The sequence below is a fragment of the Bufo bufo genome, chromosome 8 (genome assembly GCF_905171765.1).
Source record: "Bufo bufo chromosome 8, aBufBuf1.1, whole genome shotgun sequence".
Taxonomy (NCBI): domain Eukaryota; kingdom Metazoa; phylum Chordata; class Amphibia; order Anura; family Bufonidae; genus Bufo; species Bufo bufo.
This window is the reverse complement of record NC_053396.1, coordinates 50853060-50876040: the sequence shown is the minus strand read 5'-3', so window position 1 is coordinate 50876040 and position 22981 is coordinate 50853060. Positions and strand designations below refer to the sequence as shown.

The following is a 22981-nucleotide window of genomic DNA, read 5'->3' as shown; positions in this document are numbered from 1 at the left end:
TTTACGTCCCAGCCAGCAATAGCAAAATGCAAAAGATGCAAAAAAACGCCCTATTGGAGGCATTAGGAACATATATATTTACCAAGCAGTATACCTCAATAATAACCTTCACCAGAAGATACCTGCCAGCTGGGTCCTCAATAGTTTCTAGTAATTCATGTTGAAACAATGAACTGAATAGAATAGCCACTCCCCTAATTTTCCTAGAAAAAGAGGCTTCAATGCAGGTTGGGAATCCTTTGTTGTGTAAAGGAGGATGATTCCTCTTGACCCAGTGAGTTTCCTGCAAAAATACAATATGCGATTGAAGTTTATGCAGATGGTTCAACACCTTATGTTTCACTGTAGTATTAAGGCCATTAACATTCCAGGTAAAGCAGAGATGGTGGACGCAGTAATGTTAGTGGAATTCGCTATTTAACCAATGCTTGTCAGTGGCCAAAATTGGTAAAAGAGTGTAGATAGAAGGAGGGAAAAAGACCCCAACATAGCATAAGGTCCCCCAAAATTATGCGCACAGGATTTCTCTACATATAAACAATCTAACAATAACAAAGTGTCATAATACTGCCCATCAGCCCGTAGGAGCAGTGCCATGACAATAGAGAACATAAGATGCTGTAATGCAGACTCCATGACTGTAGTGAAAAATAAAGTGTAATAATCAGAAAAGTAACTTAAAGCCAGAGGTAACATGCAATTCCGCTGTTCAAGTAGGTGCTGTAGGAGAGATGGGCAGAGCTCGACTTTGAGGGTGAAGGTGGGCCAAAGCCTTCTGAGGATCATTGAAGACCCACATCTTGTCACCCATGGAGAATCGAAGGGTAACTGGATACTGGAGGCTAAAGCGGATAGATTTGTCCAGCAGAAATTTGCAGACTGGGTTAAAGGCTCTTCATTTTTCCGCTACTGACTATGAGAAATCCTGGAAAAGCAGAAGCTTGGAATTTTCAAAGTTTACTGTAGAGGCTTGGTGAAAGGTGGCCATTATTCTGATTTTATCCTGATAGTTGAGGATCTTGAAAATAGCAGGTCTCGGTTTAGCGGAGCTGTTAGCACGTGGGGGGCCCACTCTGTGAGCACGTTCCACCGGAATTTTGCATGTGGAGTCCCCCAACTTTAATTCTTGGGGTAACTATTCAGAAGTGAGACATAAGGGTTCATTAGGACAAACTGTTTCAGGGACCCCAATAAGGCATAGGTTGTTTCGATGGAGTTATTTTCTAGGTCATCCACTTTGATTTGCATTGCGATGAGCATTTGCTACTTCTCCTCCAATTGTTCGCGACAAGAGTGGACCATGTCTTCTAGGTCAGAGACCAGTTGTTCAGAATCCGTTAAGCAAGTGTTATGGGCAGTTACTTGGGAGACAATAAGGTCCAGGGAGGATTGAAAGGCCACCAAATGGGTGTCAATAGTTGACATCAGTAAATCGGAGATGGCCTGGGCCGTGGCCTTTGAGGCATCCATATTGGGGTCTGCGGACGTGTACACTGGAGAAGAGGGAGTTTGACTGTGTTTTAGGGTTCTGGATCCCTTGGTAGCAGAGGCATTCCTCCCCATAAACTTATCCATGAGGTAACAAAGGGGCAGATTATTACTGTAATGGTCGAGCTTCAAAGTAGAAAAATCAGCGACGTCACACTGGTTACTGTATAACATAAGGAAAAGAACCAAAGTTCCTGAAGAGAAGTAATAAGAAACTGGGAAAGTGTCGCTTATAGCAGATGTAGATCTATGGTCACAGCATGAAGATGTATACGTGTAAAATAGTCCAGCGACTGGAGGGTTAATAGGAGATCAGAGTGTTCATACAATTCTGCCAGTCATATATCTTTAATGATGCAGGGTCTGCCGTGCAAAAAGAAGTTGAGAGAAATCCAGCTCCACTTGGATAAAGGAATGTGCGTTTATTCAGCTTGCGGTTAAAAACTCATCCATGAAATACAAAAATTAGCAGTCTTGTCTACGCGTTTCGGGCTACCAGAGACATTTCCAGCCCTTCTTCATGACACAGGGTCTGCAGTGATATCAACAGCATGGCGTCCTGTATATAGGGCAGCCTGTGCCTAAAATGGAGGGCAGAGACCCAGCATGCGGTGTTGGAGCGGAGGCAGCCTGCCGTGTCAGCGCACTGTAAGTAAGGGTGTGGGCTTATCTTGTCACCTGCCAGAGCATCCCTCATAGGAAGAAAGGGCTGATGGGCCCCTGTACCCCTCTGCGTGCTCACCCGATTCAGATGCCTGATATAGCCGGGGGAAGGAGTATTCCGCAGGCCTGGTAAGCGTAGCTGCGCTGGGCGGTGTGGGCTGCAGAAGACTGTTGCCGCCATGAGGCAATGGCAGAGATGTTAACCCTGGCTGCAGTGGTGTGCTTGATCCCTGGGACTTCCGAGGGAGGAGGAGATGGCCCTTGTCCTCGCTGTATCCAGACTACTGCTGGCCTGTATACCTGGTAAAAAGGTAGGAGGCAGCCTCAAATGAGCAGGAAAGCCAGAGCTCGTTTAAAACGCGTCCGCCATGCTGCGCCGCCTTCCGGAAGTCGTCCACCTACATGTATTTCTACCCACAGTGGCTTCACATGTTAATTTTACTCACTAATATCTTCCCGGAGATCAAGCTTTAGACAAAACTTTAAATAAAGGCAAACCCCTCCCCCTCTCAGATTTTTACGGTTCTTTCTTCACAAACGGTAACCCTTAAAGTTAACTGCTCAGTCAATGCTATCATCCAGCCATATCTTAGTTATTCCCACTATGTCATAGTCCTTCTCAGCCATTACTAATTCCAGTTCACCAATTTTATTGGTCAGGCTTCTGGCATTTGTATACATACAAGAGATTATTATTATTTTTTTAACACTACCCAGTTTTATTACCATGTCCCAGGTCACTGTCTCCACTACCCTCCTCCCCAGTTCCTAGTTTAAACACTCCTTCAACCTTCTAGCCATCTTCTCCTTCAAAACAGCTGCACCTTCCCCATTGAGGTGCAACCCATCCCTATGGTAGAGCCTGTAGCCAATAGAGAAGTTGGCACAGTTCACCAGGAACCCAAACCCCTACTTCCCACACGAGTTCTTGAGCCACTTGTTTACCTCCCTAATCTTCCGCTGCCTTTCTGGTGTGGCTCGTGGTACAGGTAGTATTTCAGTTCCTTGCCCTGAGCTTGTGACCTAAGTAACTGAAATAATCTTTAAGGACCCTCCAACATACCTCTAATAACCTTGTTATCAACTCTCCAATTGATCCTAGGCATTGGAGTTTGCCACCTTGTGGAGACGTCAGAAGGAGCTAGGGACATTGATAGGAAAGTGATTTACAAGTGCAGGGAACGATTGTTTGGGGATCCAAATAGTCATTAGACAGCTCTGTCATTACAGCTTTTTGTTATTGGGCTGCAAGTGTTATGTTGAAAAGCCTTTAGTGGCTTATATTTTAGTATCTTATTCAGTACGACAAGAAAAATATATACGCATTTCACTTCTGCAGTTCTGTTGAAAGCGTATAGTGGCCTATTTCAGTCCAACAAGAAAAATATATACGCACTGCACTGTTGCAGTTATTTCTGGTAAAAGCGTATAGGAGTGTAGTTCAGTACAACAAGAAAAATACATACGCACTGCACTTCTGCAGTTATTTCTGGTGAAAGCGAATAGGTGCGTATTTCAGTACTTCAAGAAATATATATATATATATATATATATATATATATACGCACTTCACTCTAAGTTTTTTCTGGTCAAAGCGTATGGGGCATATTTCAGTACAAGAAAATTATATTCTCAGTGCATTTCTGCAGTTAATTGTGGTTAAAGCGTTTAGTGGACTATTTTAGTACAAAAATAAAAATATATTCGTCGCTTTTAGGGGTGTTTTAATTTGTGTAGTTCATCTACAAGTATGTCAGGCAGAGAAGTGCTGGGCCATGCACAGAGGAGTGGCAGAGGCCTGAATGTTTCGGGCGCAAGCAGATGTCGCAGCAGAGTAAGGGGGCGTGGTAGCAGGAGTCGCAGCGAAAGGCCTGAGCTCCCGGTGTCATCTAGTGGTCGTGTTTTGACCAGCAACCCAGCGGTTCTTGAATGGTTAACTCGGTTATCCACATCATCCCAAGCGACATCAGACACCCCCAGCCAACAGTCGATGGGTTAGTCAGACACAACCCTTAGTTGGAATGGCCCGGGAGCAGGCCTTGTGCCCTTATCTGTCCTCAACCTGCCTCTGTCCTTTGCTGTTTCCTCAGCCACAGAAGTATTGTATGCTGGGCTCCACTATACAGCAAGGACAAGCTGCTAGAGGACAGTCAGCAGCTACTGCCTAGCTAAGATCTGGAGGAGACATCCGCCGCTTCCTCCGCTAGGGGGGCAAGTAGTGATGAGGAGAGTGGCGCAGGAGCTTGTGTTGCGAGCAGTCGGGCTCCTGACCCAGAGACCGTTGAGGAGGATATCAGTGACATGCAGACACTACTTGATGATGATGAAGCCGATCGCACTTGGGACCCGGGTGCAGAAGGGGCTTTATCATCATCATCATCAGGGGAAGAGGGTGGCAGCTTTCCTAAAAGGCAGCGACTGAGCCAGCTGCGTGGTAGCATGGCTGGGAGTCAGCAGGGTGGCAGCAGTTGCAGGTCGGGAGCTAAAAGTTGCCGGGTGGTAGACAACCTTCTTCGCAGCAGCCTACCTGCCCGGGAAGTAGTGGTGGAGGGGTTCACGGAGGCAGCAGCGGTAGCAATAAGTCAGTGTGGACTGTTGGGGGGAAAATCACCTACTCGGTGGTGTGGCAGGTTTTTATTAAGCTGCCAGAGGAAGTTAATGTGGCCACATGTAGAATATGTGGGAAGAAGGTAAAGCGTGGCCAGGTTAGCAATGTTGGCACTATGGCCCTGCGTCAACATATGCAGCGTCATCATGCAGTGGCCTGAGAGAACCGTGGCTCCGATGTGGTGGTCCAGCCTGCCGCAGCTACCGCTGCATCACCCAGTGGCATGCACCCGGTTTCTGCCAGTCAAGGCTCCACCACCTCAGCCGAAGGGAGCTGTCTGTTATTCCCATCTTCTGCTGGTCCAGATGTTCCTGCTCCTCGTCAGTCATTCCATCAGCAATCGATCACCGAAGCGATTGCCAAGAGACAGCAGTATGCGTGCATGCATCTAACGGCGCAGAATCTGAACATGCTCCTGTCCAAGTTGCTGGTGCTGCAGTCCCTCCCTTTCCAAGTGGGGGACTCTGCATCTTTCAGAGAACTGATGGCTTGTGCCGTGCCAGAGAGTCCCAAGCCGTCATTTCTTTGTGAAAAAGGCAGTACCAGCCCTGCACAAATATGTCGAAAAGAAGTTGGGCCAGTACTTGAGCCTGTCGGTGCCTGACAAAGTGCACGGCAGCGCCGACTAGTGGAGCTGTAACTACGGTCAGGGACAGTACATCTCCTTTACGGCCCACTGGGTGAATGTGGTTCCTGCACAGCCACACCAGCACCTTGGCCAGGTCACAACGCTTCCGCCTCCACGTTGTCACACCCTTGGTCCCGCGACAATGTCAGCCCCTGCCTCCTCATCCTCCGCCTCCACTGCAGGGACAAGTCACAGTGCCCCTCCAGCATAACATGTGCAGGGCTCGGCGGTGTCACGCTGTTCTGCACCCAGTTTCCCTTGGCGAACAGAGTCACACAGGGGAGGAACTGCTCCGTGTGATGCATCAAGAAATCAAATCCTGGCTTTCTCTGCGTCAACTGAAAATCGGAGCCATGCTGACCGACAACAGGAATAACATGATGTCTGCGCTCCGTCAAGGAAGGCTTCACAAGTCTCAGCAGTGCCACAGATTCCCCCTCGGCTTGCCTGAGCAGCTGCAGTAGTCAGCCAATGGTTAAAAATGCTAATAACACTATCAAATTAAAAAGAATAAACATCAGAAAGTGGTGTGAGCTTCACAATATTTTTCTTTATTTTAGGCGTTTGTACAGGGTACACTGACCCAAGCATGGTTTTGTCTTCTGTTAGGTCTTTGTAAGTACTAACTGAATTGGATCTAACAGTACTATCGTGACATGCTCATATCATCTCAGCTCCATTCGGTCTAATGCAAACTCCTGTCGAAAACTGATATGGGGGACTTGGTTTATTGGTAGAACCTTGCATTTTTACAGAAAAACAACTTTAAAAAATTATTGTTTATGATCAAGCACTCTGGTTTTCATACTAAGTTGCTCATATACAGCATGTCTCCAGCTTATTTTTCCAGAGACTTTCCTGAGATGCTGAATACAGGATTACCTTAAATGTTTTATTAATGTGAAGTCAAATGAAAGATTGAAATACAACTGAGTAATACTTATAAGGCTACTTTCACACTTGCGTTTTGGAGATCCGTTCAGGGATCTCACAAGCGGTCCAAAACGGATCAGTTTTGCCCTAATGCATTCTGAATGGAAAAGGATCCGCTCAGAATGGCTCACTTAGCCTTGGTTCAGTCACCATTCCACTCTGGAGGCGGACACCAAAACGCTGCCTGCAGCGTTTTGCTTTTCGCTTGACGAAACTGAGCCAAACGGATCCGTCCTGGCACACAATGTAAGTCAAGGGGACGGATCAGTTTTCTCCGACACAAAAGAAAACTGATCCATCTCCCATTGACTTTCAAATGAGTTCATGACGGATCCGTCTTGGCTATGTTACAGATAATACAAACGGATCCGTTCATGATGGATGCATGCGGTTGTATTATTGTAACGGATCCGTTTTTGAAGATCCGTCCAAAACATGAGTGTAAAAGTAGCCTAAACTGTGTTAGGAAGAGAATCAATCTCACGGTTATGACACCTTAATTTTCTTGGGGTCTCGGGGGACAGCCCCATTTTCACTATGCATTGCCTTCTTGTCATGCAATTCCTCTTCAGGTTGGTGTGAAACAAGCAGACGACAAGTAAGAAGAATACCAAAAACAAGTGCATGGGCATATCGTTTCAAGGGATCTCCAACAAGCTGGTGGAAAAATAGAACAATAAGAACCAGAAGAAGGAGGACAAAATTGGCAACATCTCTAGGACGTCCAGGGACCAAAGTGAGGACAATTCCACATGCAAGCTCTAAGGATCCAATGGTTTTTCTTAACAGTACAGATGTAATGCCAAGCTTCTTTAGTCCCGGCAGGGCCTTCAGATAACTTTTATATGCCCGCTTCTGTAAGAAAATGCAGAAAGGACGCTTACAATCATAGAAGGGCTAACATTTCAACTTGTAATATTTTATACATATGTACTGTACAGTGCCTAATGCATGAATATTCTAACCAAAGTGAATGGAGATGATCTGTCCATGGGCAAGATAGTGCCACTTCCTGAAAACATGCTAATCTCAAACCGACCCTTTAAGGCAGGCATCCTCAAACTGCGGCCCTCCAGCTGTTGCAAAACTACAACTCCCAGCATGTCTGAACAGCCTACAGGTATCAGCCTACAGCGGGGCATTGTGGGAGTTGTAGTTTTACAACAGCTGGAGGGCCGCAGTTTGAGGATGCCTGCCTTAAGGTATGTCCTCAAAGGGGGTGTACATATACTGCAAAACAAAACATATGGCAGAGGCAGCGCCTTATGTTCAAGACCAATTATTAGTATGGTAATAGATAAAGCCGATTTTGCCTTACCTATTACTGTTGTGATAAACAAAATAGATGGCTGGGCAGGCTGTATTATCTTTATCGTGCAGTGTTAAACGGTGTTAATGGGTGGCAGCCTTGGTCCTCTTGATGGCTCTATGGTGAAACCACTGGCCGTATGTACAGCAGAACAAAGTACAGGAAAAACAGGACCCATCCAACAGCGCTCTCCTCAAGGAGAAGATCTCGAAACTTGGCAAGTATGTTCTTACCCTCTTCACTTGTCTGATGAAGAAGGTGATACGTCTGATGAAGAGGGCTATGCGCACTTGAAACGGATTTCAAAATAAAGATACCTCCCAAAACATACTTACCAATTTATGATATCTACTCCTTGTGGAGAGCACCATTGGATGGGTCCTGTTTTTCCTGCACTTTATGCATAGGCGGTATACGCTACAGATTTTATGTCATGGAATTGCAGGCTGATAACCAGTATGTTTTTACAGTACTGGAAAAGTGGATGAGATTTAAACAAATCTTATCCACAGGCTGCATTAAAAAAATAAATCTGTATGGAAACTGACATGCGGTGTCCATTTTATCACATGTGGATTTTTTCATACGTTTTTTAGCTGATTCACAACAGATTTTTCTGAGCTATTGTTTTCATAAATTTTTATGTTAAAGGATTTCCCCCACGAAAAACATCACCTATACAAAATATATGATTGCTGAGGGCCCCACCACTGGGACCCCAATGAGAACTAGAATCAGATTGAGGAGTTTGAATGGAGTGGTGGTCATGCATGCACAATGCTCCATTCAGTGTTAACTGGGCTGATAAAAACATCCAAACACTGCACTCGACCGTCTCTGCTAGGCCCATAGACACTGAATAGTGCGATACAGTACAAGTGTGACCACCGATCAAGTCAAGCTTCTCCTCATTGCAGTCATGAACGCCATTTTATCTAATTCATTCCACTGCACATCAGGAGCCAATTCAAGCAGTTTCTGGGGGTTCTAGCAGTCATACATTTATTACAGACCTATGAATAGAAGCTGGGTTTCATAGTGTAAAACCAGAGATAAGACTGAAGTGTCATAAGTATAAGGCTGCTTACAAAGTTTAGTAACCGCTCTGTTAACAGCTTGGGTAGCTTTAGGAAGAGACTACAGTAAGCCAGTTGCTTATCACTGCACTGTTAAATTGTATTTTTTCTTTCTATTTTCTTGCATAATCCATTAGCATGTGTTCCATTATTGACAATGCAGTCCAGTGCACATCTTGTATAATGCATGCAATCCTGGAACAGCCATTTGAAGGCGCATATCTTTGTTCAAAATGTGAGCGAATTGCACATTGTGTGTGTGAGTTTTGACACAGAGAAGTGTTGGCAATTTGTTAAAAAGTAAATCAAGGCAACTGGACTTACTGTAGATTTCTTGAAAACGTTTCACTCGTTCTTCCAACGAGCTTTCTCAATTCAGATTTCAGAATTGAGAAAGCTCGTTGGAAGAACGAGTGAAACGTTTTCAAGAAATCTACAGTAAGTCCAGTTGCCTTGATTTATTCTTTACAGATATTCCATGACCTGGATAAATGAGAACCTTCACAGACAATTTGTTAAAAAGTTTGCTGCTCACTGAGCAGACACTTTATGGGGTGGGTGTAGGGGAGGGTGGTAGCATGGAGGCTTAGAAAAGTGAGGTAGGTAGCTGGATAATAGTTAGAAAGCAAGATAGAGGGAAGAGTGCCAGGGAGCCCTGATCTGGCACACCCCAACAAGTTTGCAAGGTTGGCAGATGAGGGGGATGTTAGTTCAGGGGGAGCACTGCTGCAGCCAGACAGTTCTTCTGCCAGTCAGGGCTTATGTTGGCTCCAGTAAGCACAGGACCAGGAGAGTAGGGCTGGCCAGACAGGCACTGGTAGTGGAAGACTCCATTATTAGAGGTACAGATAGGGCGATCTGTCACAAAGACCGGGATCGGCGAGTGGTGCGTTGTCTTCCTGGCGCTCGAGTTCGACATATCGTTCATCGGGTTGACAGATTACTGGTGAAGATCCAGCAGTCATGGTCCACATTGGAACCAATGACAATGTTAGAGGTAGGTGAAGTGTCCTTAAAAATGATTCTAGGGATTTAGGTCACAAGCTTTTTCATGACATATTGTACTTCATGTTAGAGTTAAATTTGAGTCGATATGTTTTACCTCTAGCTATTAAAAAAATCCCAACTTTACAGAAAATTCTGAAACATTTGAAATTTTCTAAATTTGATTTTCTCTACTTTTAAGGGCTTGTTCACACGACCGTATGGCTTTTTTAGTGTTTTGCAGACCGTTTGTCACAGATTCGTTGTTCCGTTTTTTGTTTCCGTTTCTGTTCCGTTTGGCATATACAGTATACAGTAATGACAAAAAAAATTTGGCAAAAACGGAACGGATACGGAAGACATACGGATGCATTTCCGTATGTGTTCCTTTTTTTTGCGGACCTATTGACTTGAATGGAGCCACGGAACGTGATTTGCAGACAATAATAGGACAAGACTCAAAATGTAACGGAACGGAAATGCGGACATACGGAAACGGAATGCTCACGGAGTACATTCCATTTTTTTTTTACAGACCCATTGAAATAAATGGTTCCGTATACGGACCATATACGGAACGCAACAAACGTTTGTGTGAACAAGCGCTAAGACAGACAGTGATACCTCACAAAACTAGTTATTAACATTCAACATATGTCTACTTTATATTGAGGGGCTTACATAATAGAAATCACCCATAAATGACTCCATCTTAGAAACTACTCTCCCAAATTATTCAAAACTGATTTTACAAACTGTTAACTCTTGGAGCAACATGGAGGTGAAATTAAAAATTTTCATTATTTTCCTTTTTAACCATTTTTTCCCTGTAACAAAGCAAGGTATAACAGCAAAATGGCAGTTTACAGAAACACTCAATACATGGTTGTAAACTGCTGTAAGGGCACACCACAGAACTCAAAAGAAAAGGAGCGCCAGAGGGCAGATTTTGCTTGAATGGTTTTTGGGTTTGCAAAACATTTTTTTCCAGAATAATAAATACTAATTTTTGAGGAGTATTTTTAAAGGAGGAGGGCAAAAAGATACATAGACATAAATAACATTAAAGGGCTTCTGTCACCTCATTAAACCGTTTTTTTTTTTTCTTTACTAATAATCCCTATAGTGCGATCTCAGCATACATAAGCTAATTAATGATTTTCGTTCAGTAGAATTTGCTAAAAATCGATTTTTGAAATATGCTAATTACCTTGCTACCAGCAAGTAGGGCGGCTACTTGCTGGTAGCAGCCGCATCCTCCGTTCGTAATGACGCCCCCTCCGCATGCTGATTGACAGGGCCAGGGAAGGGAATCGTTCTCTGCTGACGCTGTTAGAATTTGAAATCTCGCGCCTGCGCCGTACCTGTCTTCAATCGGCGCAGGCGCACTGAGAGGTGGCCGCTCGCTCGACCGCTCCATCCTCAATGCGCCTACTTGCTGGTGTGCCCTTAATGGGGTTTAATGGGGTGACAGAAGCCCTTTAAGAGGTTGCTACTTATAAATGAATATAGATTCTACTTCAATAGACACCTATTTGCTTGACCATTTTGCTCTTATAATCTTCCCCCACCATCTGTTATCCATACTGCCACCGCACCTAACTCCACCCCTACAGGTGACATAACCATAATCCTGACCAATGACAGCACACACATCTTCCATCCACAATCCCCCTACAAATACTAACTGTAAATACCCAAATAAAAACACCACTATCTTATATGAGCCACCATCAGTTTTCAGAGAACCCCACCAGCTGACAATTCCACCCAGACATCGACAGACAGATCGAGCATCCTTCTGTCTGAGCCGGACGGCGCCAGCGCAACTTCTGGTTTTTGCGTTCCAACCTGGAACGCATCGTTCTCTGGCACTACTTCCGGTCATGCGCAGTAGGCCCAAAATGCGCTCCGGGTGCACCAACACAAATCCACACCATGACCGCCGACCTGGACCCCTGACGTCACCACAGGTGACGTAACTTACTTTTGGCGCCCTTTTTGACCACTCCCTCTTCTTTTTGGCGCATTTTTCAGGCAATCAGACCAACACCCAGGCCATAAATAGCCCCCCCTCCACACCACGTAATACTACTCCTGATGAAGAGACATCGTCCCGAAACACGTTGAGCCAGTTTTTATACACTAAATAAAATAAATTTGAACAGAAGCTTCCTGACTGTGGCTGCCTTCATCTTTCACCATCTTGAGGCGAACCTGGCTGGGGGGTATTGGTTTACCGGTGTAGTATGCTTATCTGAGTAACCCCCAACCCCCCCCCCCCCCCCCCCCCCCCCCCCCCCCCCGTGGTGAAATGAGTAACATCTTAATGTGCAGACTTACACCGAAGTGTATTCATTTGTACATCTATTCGCGATTTTTGAAGCCACACCATTTTTAAAGTGATACTATATCTTTATATATATTTCTTTTTACCTTTTATTCCATCTTTTTCTATAGCCATTGATTTTATCTATACCATTGTTTTTTATTGCCTTATATTTTTCCTACCCACCCTATTGATTGGTGCTTTTCCAGGGTCTGCTTGGAGGGAGATTGGGAGTGTCTCCACACCCAATCCCCCCCCCCCCTTTTGTTACTTATCTTAATTTACCTGCAGACTCTTCTACAGGGCTGACCCTGTGCAGCAGCCTTTCCTCTGCCCCCTCATCCTTATCCTCCCCTCCATCCCCTGGCGCCTCTAGTTACTTCGGGTCCCCTGGACACCCGCTCCATTGGATCCCTGTAACCCTCAAACTCTCTCTCTTTCTCTGCATTATTCATGCATAGGCACAATGACTGGATTAAAAATGTTATTCAAGTAGTATGGGCTTGTATGTCACTATACCATTCACAAAGTGTAGGGCAGTTCTGTATTGACTAGAGATACCTGCCCACACTAACACCACCAAAGGCTTGTCTGGTGACAACAGTGGCTGATGCATAGCGCTCTCCTTGACGTTTCCAACATCGCAGGCGGTCATCATTTCTGCTCAGCGTGAATCAACTTTCATCAGTGAACAGCACTGAGGCCCACTGGTCCCTCTTCCAGCGTAGATGTTTCCTGGTCCATGCAAGATGATGACGCCTGGTGGTGTGGTCAGGTAACCTTGCAGGTCGTCTAGCACGCAGACCACTCTGATGTAAACGGTTTTGAATGGTCTGACATGACACTTGGGTGCCTCTCACCTCCCTTAGGCTCCATTCACACGTCCGCAAAATGGGTCCGCATCCTTTCCGCAATTTTGCGGAATGGTTGCGGACCCATTCATTCTGTATGGGGACGGAATGGATGCGGACAGCACACAGTGTGCTGTCTGCAGCCGCAATTGCGGAGCGCGGCCCCGATTTTGGGTCCGCAGCTCCGCAAAAAGATAGAGCATGTCCTATTCTTGTCCGCAGCTTGCGGACAAGAATAGGCATTTCTATGGGGGTGACGGGCTGGTGTGTTGCGGACCTGCAATTTGCGGGTCCGCAACACACCACGGACGTGTGAATGGAGCCTTAGGGTCCATTCACACGTCCGCAATTTCGTTCCACATTCTGCGTAAAGGAATTGCGGATCCATTCATCTCTATGGGGCAGCACGATGTGCTGCCCGGATACAGAATTGCGGACCCACACTTTCGGGTCCGTTCCCGAAAAAAATAGAACATGTCCTATTCTTGTCCGCAATTGCGGACAAGAATAGGCATAATCTATTAGTGCAGGCAAAATGCGGAACGCACATTGCCACTGTCCATGTTTATGCGGATCCGCAAAACAGATTGTGGACGTGTGAATGGACCCTTACATGTGCCCGGAGTTGTGTGGCATTCATCATCCAGTTCCACAGGGCATTATTCATAATGAAGCGGTCATCAGTTTGGGATGTGGCCAAAGGACGTCCCTAACTTTTTGTAAGTAGTGTATGTTATCCTGTTTGGACGCCAGCATGAAAAGTCAGCCCTCTTATTATTAGGGTTAATTCACATGTCTGTATGAATGAGTCTGTATCCGTTCAGCAATTTCGCGGAACGGGTGCGGACCCATTCATTTCAATGGGGCCGCAAAAGATGCGGACAGCACACCCTGTGCTGTCCTCATCCGCACTTCTGTTCCGCGGCCCCGCAAAAAAGATAGAGCATGGCTGCGGACAAGAATAGGCATTTCTATCATAGTGCTGGTTCTAACATATGGCTCTAATTTTTTGCCTGAACGTATGACAGGGCTCAGGAGTAAAAGAGCACCATGCACATTTGAGGCCCAACGTGGTGTTTTACACATCCCAGCCAAAGTCCTGGTGGATTATTTCACGGAGCGACGCAGAAAATGCTGTGCAGCCAGCTGCAAGTCCTGAGCTTCCTTCCTGGGGGAGACAAGCCCAGAGTTACTGATTCAAGAGGTAGAAGAGGTAAAACAGAAGTGGAAGTCTCTGAAATCTCCGTACCAAGAGAAGGTGAATGAAGTTGAAGAGATATTACAGTAGACCGTTGGGCGGGCTGGCAGCTTCAATGAATGCGCTCTGCTGCCGCCATCCCACACTTCTTTAGTCCTGCTGATTAGTGGTGAGCGCAGTGGTGCTGCCCTCACCTCCATCAGCTTCCTTCCAATTTCCCGCTGTACCAGCTCTGCTCCTGCTGTGTACAGCGGTTTTGTGGACCCAATCCCTGGGTGAGTGGAGCTCAGGGCAATATAAAAATTACTGTAAATGTGTCATATATGACTACAAGCCACCCTCCTCCATAGGTATCCACCCAGGTACTGCAGTATATGAGTGGATTCCTATGGATGAGGGGGGTTACAGTCATATTTAATATAAGCACTGTCCAGGGACTGTTCTGTAATTGGTATGTGTTTATATTAAATATGACTACAACCCCCCTCATCCATAGGAATCCACGCATGTACTGCAGTATATGAGGGGTTATAGTCATATTTAATATAAAACACATGCCAATTACAGAACAGTCCATGGATAGTGTATATATTTAATCTGACTATAACTCCCCTCATCCTTGAGAATACACCAATGTACAGTACATCAGTGTATTCTTTAGGATGATGGGGGTTATAATCACATAAGTGTCATCCACAGATCCCTCATAACAGTGCGTCATCCACAGATCCCCTATAATACTGTCATCCACAGACCACCATTAGTTCAAAACCCACCAAAAGCACACCTTTTGGTTCAAAATAAATTTTTTCTCATTTTCCTCCTCAAACACCTAGATGCGTCTTATAAAGCGAAAAATACGGTAATTACCTTAAGGGCTATCTCACTGAATGTAATCTGCAAAGAAGGTGGTGTTCCAGCACACAGGAGGACTACAGAGCTCAGCCAGCTTGTTGCATGTACTTTACATAGCGCGTTTCCATCTTCCTATGATTGCCAGCCTAGGACCGCTGAGGCCACACCTGGAGTGGAGACGTAGTCTGATCGTATAGAAGCACCACAGACACCGCTAGCCCAACATCCACAGGGTGCACTCGCGTGGTTTCTCTATTCAGCTAGCAGTTCCATCACATTGAGACTTGCTGGCACAGGATCCCAGACACACGGATGTAAGCCCCATAACACCAACATCAGAACATTGCTGGCTATTCAGATATCGTACCTCGCGTGATGAGTGATAACCACATTACTTACAAATATCAGACTACTATTGAACACGCAATTACTACTATCATAATACATATACACAGTAGTGTATCTTGGTTTTGTGCTGCCCTAGGCGAAACTAAACTCGGGCACCCCCCTAATATAAATTTGACCCACCCCTTCCTGTCAAGGCCAAACCCCTTTCTCTCTAAACCCCACCCCTTCCTGTCAAGGCCAAACCCCTTTCTCTCTAAGCCCCACCCCTTCCTATGTGCCACCCACAGATCCCCCTCCCCTAAACAGTGCCATCCACGGATCCCCCTCCCCTAAACAGTGCCATCCACAGATCCCCCCTCCCCGAAACAGTGCCATCCACAGATCCCCCTCCCCTAAACAGTGCCATCCACAGATCCCCCCCTAAACAGTGCCATCCACAGATCCCCCTCCCCGAAACAGTGCCATCCACAGATCCCCATCCCCTAAACAGTGCCATCCACAGATCCCCCTCCCCTAAATAGTGCCATCCACAGATCCCCCCTAAACAGTGACATCCACAGATCCCCCTCCCCTAAACAGTGCCATCCACAGATCCCCCTCCCTTAAATAGTGCCATCCACAGATCTCCCCCCTAAATAGTGCCATCCACAGATCTCCCCCCTAAATAGTGCCATCCACAGATCCCCCTCCCTTAAATAGTGCCATCCACAGTTCTCCCCCCTAAATAGTGCCATCCACATATCCCCCTCCTAAATAGTGCCATCAACAGATCCCCCTCCCCGACGCTCACAGGAGAACATATATAAACAAATCATTACCTTTAACTTTAATCATCGCTAATCTCTTTACTGGATATCTTACTCTGTCTTGACTCTTAGCTCTGGTAACAGCAGGCAGTGCGGGCGGGCGGCGCTCACTCACTGATGTCACGCGCCTGCTCCTCCCACTAGGCGGCGCAGGCGCGTGACGTCAATGAGTGAGCGCCGCCCGCACTGCCTGCTGTTACCAGAGCTAAGAGTCAAGACAGAGTAAGATATCCAGTAAAGAGATTAGCAATGATTAAAGTTAAAGTTAATGATTTGTTTATAAATGTTCTCCTGTGAGCGGCGTGGCCCTGTAAATTCTAACCCCCAGGCAAGCGTCCCTGTCACCATGGGAACGCCTGGGGGTTAGAATATACCATCAGATTTGAGTTTTTACGATCTCACTGAGATTGTAAAAACACAGATCCGATGGTATATTCTAACACCCAGGCAAGCGTCCCCGTCACCATGGGAACGCCTGGGGGTTAGAATATACCATCGGATCTTCTGAGTATACCAGCGGCAACATATAAGACGGATGGGACAGGGGCAAACAAGGCATTTTGCCGCCCCATTGGCAAGTGCCGCCCTAGGCAAATGCCTTGTTTGCCTCGTGATAGATACGCCACTGCATATACACTGGATGTTGCAATAAAGGACTGAATTACTTTATTTTAATTGGCTTTTGTTGGATAGTTTTTTAGATGGATCCATTATTGTTCTAACATATCTTATATTTCATATTAGGGATCGACCGATTATTGGTTTTACCGATATTATCGGCCGATATTCAGGATTTTGACAGTTATCGGTATCGGCATCTATTTTGCCGATATTCCGATAACATATGGGGAACACAGATCACGCTGCTCTCAGCATTCTCTGTGTTCCCTCAGCAGCATAGGGGAGAAGGAAGCAGTGTCTCTCCCCCCCCCCCCCCCCCTGTGCTGCTGCTGCCGCCAATGAGAGGAGAGAAGACAAGAGGAGGGGAGGGGCTGTGGCCGCTGCGCCACCAATGATATTACCTTACTCATTCATTCAAATTGAACAGGAGGCGGGAGCTGGCTGCAGAATCACATAGCCGGCTCCCAACCTCTATGAGCGGTAGCTGCGATCCACGGTAGTTAACCCCTCAGGTGCCGTGGATCGCAGCTACCGCTCATAGAGGTCGGGAGCTGGTTATGTGATTCTGCAGCCAGCTCCCGCCTCCTGTATATGAATAAATGAGAGATTTATGTTCATTGGTGCGCCCCCCCAAGCCCCCCAGTATTAATCATTGGTGGCGCAGTGCGCCCCCACCCCCGTATTAAAAACATTGGTGGCGCAGTGCGTCCCCCCCCCCACTCAAGCCCCTCCAGTTTTAATCATTGGTGGCAGTGGCCACAGGGTCCCCTCTCCCCTCCTCCTCCGATCGGAGCCCCAGCAGTGTAAGCCTGGGGCTCCGATCAGTTACCATGGCAGCCAGGACGCTACTGAAGCCCTTGCTGCCATGGTAACCGCCCTGCTGCTGTGTGCACAAAGCACAGAGCAGCAGGGACAGTGTGAGGTCCTATTCACCCTGATAGAGATCTATCAGGGTGAATAGGACAAGGGTTCTAGTCCCTAAGGGGGCTAAAAGTTAGTAAAAAAAAAAAACACCAAAATATTAAGTATAAATAAAAAAGAAAGATTTACAAAAAAAAAATAAAAAAATACACATTAACAATAAAAATATTCATTTTCAGCAGATTTGTGTAGGAATTTTTTTTTTTTTAAATGACATTTCACAGAATATCGGTATAAATTATCGGCTATCAGCCTGAAAGTTCACAAATTATTGGTATAGGCCCTAAAAAAATCAATATCGGTCGATCCCTATTTAATATATTATTTTTATTAGCCAGTAAGTATATCCTTTTTCTTGATCATTTTATTCCATTATTGATAATAATAAATAAATATACGGTAATATATTATAGCCAATTTATGCCTTGAGCACCTCACCATTATTATTTTTTAGAGAGCAGGTCATTATGGATATGGTGATATCTAATTTGTCTATTCTTTTATTGTTCAGTGTTACGCAATAAAAGAATTTTTAAAAATGAAAAAAAAATAAATACAATAAAAAATTTGGTATTGCCATTTTCTGAGAGCCTTTTATTTTTCTGCCAAAAAAAAAAAAGAATTGGTAAGTACTTACCTGGCAGGCTGATCCCACTTTCCTCCTGAAACCAGACAACCCCTTTAAGAATAAGTTTACATTGAGATTTTGGAGGAGGTTTTGAGGCAGATTTTCCTGCAAGTTTTTCAGCAACCCAGAAGTGGATTAAAAAAGGAAGCACTTCGCCTCTCTGCTCCATTCACTTCTGTCTTTGGCTGAAAAACCTGCAGGGAAATCTTCCTCAAACTCGTCTCCAGAAAACTATGTGTGAAAAAACCCTAAAGAGGTTTTCTGGGATTTAAATCATGACCTATGTTCAGGACAGGTCATCAATATCTGATCGATCAGGGTCCAACTTCTCAGAGCCCCACGACTAGGAATGAGCGAATCGACATCGGATGAAACATCCGAAGTCAATTAGCATAAAACGTTGTTCTAATAATCTATAGAGGAGGAGCGCCGTACAGTATTAGAATGTATTGGCTCCGATGAGCCAAAGTTATTGCTTTGCGAAGTCTTGCGAGACTTTGCGCAATAACTTCATAAATTAATTTGTACTGTGAGAAACCGTTTCCCGAACTCGGGTTCGGTTCCAAGGTCACCTATATCATGGCTACTGAGGTAAAGCAATTGCCTATTAGCACATAGCACCTTATTCCCAAATGAACCTTTGTTTCAGAGATTGGGGTTTTCTATCTTCTGAAAAAACGGTTTGGTATGTAAATGAGCCAAGTAAGGTGCCCAGAGGGGCGTTCCTTTCGTATGAAGGAGCCCGGGTATGCATCTTATTATTGGCCAAGCCTGCCTCCTCTCCACTCTGACATGATGCCCCCTGCTACAATGTGTCCACCCACCCCCTTGCTACATCACATAGAAGCCATAACTCCGCATGCCCTCTCCTTGTTGCATCGCATCTAAATCTTGCGCATGGCAGTGCCTAAAACTACCTGCGCCTGGCACTGTGTGTCCCACTGAGGGCTTCAGCCTCAACTCACTGGGCATGTGCCGAGGCCATTGAAGCGCTTTTTTCCCTTCATTTTAGGCACAGGCGGATTTAGATGTGATGCAGCAGGGAAAAGGTGGGTGCAACAGGGGGCTTCATGCCAGAGCGGAGAGGATGCATGCCCGGGCTCCTTCATACAAAAATAACACCCCTCTGGGCACCTTCCTTGGCTCATTTACATACCAAACAGTTTTTGCAGAAGACAGAAAACCCCAATCTCTGAAACAAAGGTTCACTTGGGAATAAGGTGCTATGTGCTAATAGGTAACTGCTTTACTTCAATAACCATGATGTAGGTCAGTGGTCCCCAACCTTTTTTGCACCAAGGACCAGTTTCATGCAAGACAATTTTCCCAGGGACCGGGTGGGGGAAGGGGGAAAAAGGGCTGACTGATTCACGCGCATAACAAAACACAAGGTGCATATTAAAATATATAACACTATATAACGACTATATAAGGCTACTTTCACACCTGCGTTCGGGTGTCCGCTTGTGAGCTCCGTTTGAAGGGGCTCACAAGCGGCCCAGAACGCATCCGTACTGCCCTAATGCATTCTGAGTGGACGCGGATCCGCTCAGAATGCATCCGCCTGGCCGTGTACAATGTAAGTCAATGGGGACGGATCCGTTTGAAGATGACACAATATGGCTCAATCTTCAAACGGATCCGTCCCCAATTGACTTTCAATGTAAAGTCTGGACGGATCCGTCTGAACTACTTTCACACTTAGAATTTTTTCTAAGCAATAATGCAGACTGATCCGTTCTGAACGGATCCAAACGTCTGCATTATAGGAGCGGATCCGTCTGTGCAGACAGCAGACGGATCCGCTCTCTACGCAAGTGTGAAAGTAGCCTAAACTGACTATGGTCTCTGCTGCACTGGTCTCTGCTGCACTGGTCTCTGCTGCACTGGTCTCTGCTGCACTGGTCTCTGCTGCACTGGTCTCTGCTGCACTGGTCTCTGCTGCACTGGTCTCTGCTGCACTGTACCATATTTTTCGCCCTATAAGATGCACCTAGGTTTTAGAGGAGAATAATAAGAAAAAAATATTTTTTATTACACCTCATGTCAGACCAGCAATCCGACCCCCAATGTTAATCAGACCTCAGATCAGACCCCCAATGGCTCAGATCAACCCCCAAACCTTTAGCCATCTATCAGCCCCCCAATGTCAGCCATATGTCTGCACCTCATGTCTGCCCCATGTCAGCCATCAGCCCCCAGTGCAAATAAAATAAAATAAAAAAACCACTTACCTCTCCTGCTCCTGGTCACCATCGCGATCCTCTTCCTTCTGCTATCGGCTGTGTATAGCGGCGCACAGTGTGAGGTCACAGAGAGACCTCACGCTGTGCGCAGCCCTGCACAGCCGATAGCCGAGCCGTGGACCAGGAAGTGGCGAGTACAGATCCTTCACCGCTTCCTGGTCCTTCTGTACTAATGAAGCGCTTCCATAATGGAAGCGCTTCATTAGTACAGAGTTAAAGACTGCCCTGATCGCCGCGGCCCAGCAAACCATCTTCCAGGGCCCGGTCCTGGGCCGCGGCCCAGCGGTTGGGGACCGCTGATGTAGGTGACAGATTCCCTCTAAATACTGATGAGCTATGCTCAGGATAGGTCATCAGTATCTGATCGGTGGGGATCTGACACCTGGGACCCCGGCCCATCAGCAGGGGCATGCACAGTAGCGCAGTGATCTTCTCACAGCTTTCCCTAGGTCAGTGATGTCACGTTCTTCCGTCAAGTGGACTAGGAGCAGCTCAGCCTCATAGAAGTGAATGGGGCTGAGTGTTATACCAAGCACAGCGGGTATACAATGTACGTCGCAGGGCTCACAGGAGCGCCCGACCTCTACCAGCTGAACAGCGGGGGTCCTGGGTGTCAGACCCCCACTAATCAGATACTGATGACCAGAGGATAGGTCAACAGTATTAAAATCTTGGAAAACCCTTTAAAGGGATCATGCACACAGCTGTTCCGTGCATTTGGGGCCGCAATTTGCAGTCCCCAATGCACAGGCAACATCCGTGTGGATTCTGCAGACGGATCCAGACCCATTCAACTTGAATGGGTTCGTGATCCGTCCACACCACAAAAAACAGAACATGTTCTACTTTTTGAAGTGCGGAGGCACGGACAGAAACCCCATGGAAGCACTCCATTGGCCCCTTTCACATGAGCGAGTTTTACGCGCGGTTGAAACGCGTGATGCGAACGCACTGCACCCGCACCAAATCCTGACCCATTCATTTCAATGGGTCTGTGCACATGAGCGCTGTTTTTCACGCATCACTTCTGCGTTTCTGAGTAAAAGTCGCAGCATTTTTTATATTCTACATTAATCATCCAATGCAGGCCCCATAGAAGTGAATGGGGCTGCGTGAAAACTGAAGGTTTACAAATAACATCTCTTAGCAACCATCAGTGAAAAACGCATCGCACCCGCACTTGCTTGCGGATGCGATCCATTTTTCACTGATGGTCGCTAAGAGATGTTGTTTGTAAACCTTCAGTTTTTTATCACCTGTGTGAAAAACGCATCAATGCGCATTGCACCCGCGCGAAAATAACTGAACGCAATCGCAGACAAAACTCACTTAACTTGCTTGCGAAATTGCGCATTTTTAACTGAACGCACCCGGACCTAATCCGTCACGCTTGTCTGCAAGGGGCCATAGTGCTTTCACAGGGGTTCTGTGCCTCCGATCCGCACTGGACCCTTCCGGATTGCGGACCTATTCAAGTGAATCCGTGATGCGGGGAGCATACGGCCAGTGCCCGTGCATTACGGAGCCCTAAGGCATATTGTAAAGGCTGTGGACTTTGCTGTGATGAAATCCAGTGGATATCTGCTGCATTTACAGCAGATGATGAGATTTCTGCATTCATCCCTAGAATGGAGAGGACCATGGTAATGGATGGGGATGCCCCTGTGCCCTATCTAGCCACGGCCTGCAGCACTCCAACCCGATGTACGCCAGCAGGGAAGCAAAGAAATCCACAACATACTGAAAGGATTCCCAGCCAGCGCTTGTAGTCTTCATGTCATCAATGCATCAGAAAATATAATAATGGACGCGTTTCAGCTGACTAAGGCTGGACGGGCCGAACCGCGTCCATTATTATATTTTCTGATGCATTGATGACATAAAGAACATATGACTTGAGGACTACAAGCGCTGCACACATTACAGGACCTCCTGGCAGCAGCAGGCTCCACCGTCCTCACAGGGACGACCCACTTACCATCTCGCCGTACGCATCCTTGCTGAGTCGTGGAGTCAGCTTGATTGTTCCCATGAAAACGAAGAAAAGGCCGAGCGCTACAGACAGGGCGACGATAGTAACAGTCCGGGGAGACGCCATCTCTCAGTCGCCGGTCTTCTCACGGTGAACCTGCCCTAATAATAAACGGTAAAGGCTAAATACTATACTAGGTAAGGACCTCCTGACGTCATCCCTAGGTCACGTGGGTCGGCTCTGCTACCACAGGTACTGGCCGCCTGCAGAGTAGGAAGGTCAGGGATGGCTGCTCAGCAGCGTCTGTTGCACTGAGAGGGGAGAGAGTCTGTCAGTGCTGGAGAGGTGGATGTGACTACTGGGGAGGGGCTGAGGATTGTATGCAGCGGGGGATGCTGGGGGAGGGGGCTGCTGTGTGAGATTGTAGGCTGGGGGGGGGCTGCTGTGTGAGATTGTATACTGGGGGGGGGGGGGGGGCTGCTGTGTGAGATTGTATACTGGGGGGGGGGGGCTGCTG

At 46.5% G+C, this 22981-nt stretch overlaps 1 protein-coding gene across 1 annotated transcript; it reads right to left on the bottom strand.

The window, feature by feature from the left end:
• Positions 1 to 6772: 6772 nt before the first annotated feature.
• On the bottom strand, positions 6773 to 22618 carry TMEM35A (transmembrane protein 35A). Its single transcript, XM_040405376.1, has 2 exons — positions 22471 to 22618; positions 6773 to 7175 (listed from the first exon to the last, which is right to left on the bottom strand). The coding sequence occupies exons 1-2, from the start codon at positions 22588 to 22590 to the stop codon at positions 6807 to 6809; spliced, it is 489 nt and encodes a 162-aa protein (XP_040261310.1). The 5' UTR covers positions 22591 to 22618; the 3' UTR covers positions 6773 to 6806.
• Between the last annotated feature and the right edge of the window lie 363 nt (positions 22619 to 22981).

What these genes read in the sequence shown, in the direction of transcription:
- TMEM35A (XM_040405376.1), bottom strand. Translation starts at nt 22,590, where the DNA reads ATGGCGTCTCCCCGGACTGTTACTATCGTCGCCCTGTCTGTAGCGCTC. An exon ending in AGGATGCGTACGGCGAGATG is followed by an intron (nt 7,176 to 22,470) that starts GTAAGTGGGTCG and finishes ATTTTCTTACAG; the next exon opens with AAGCGGGCATATAAAAGTTA.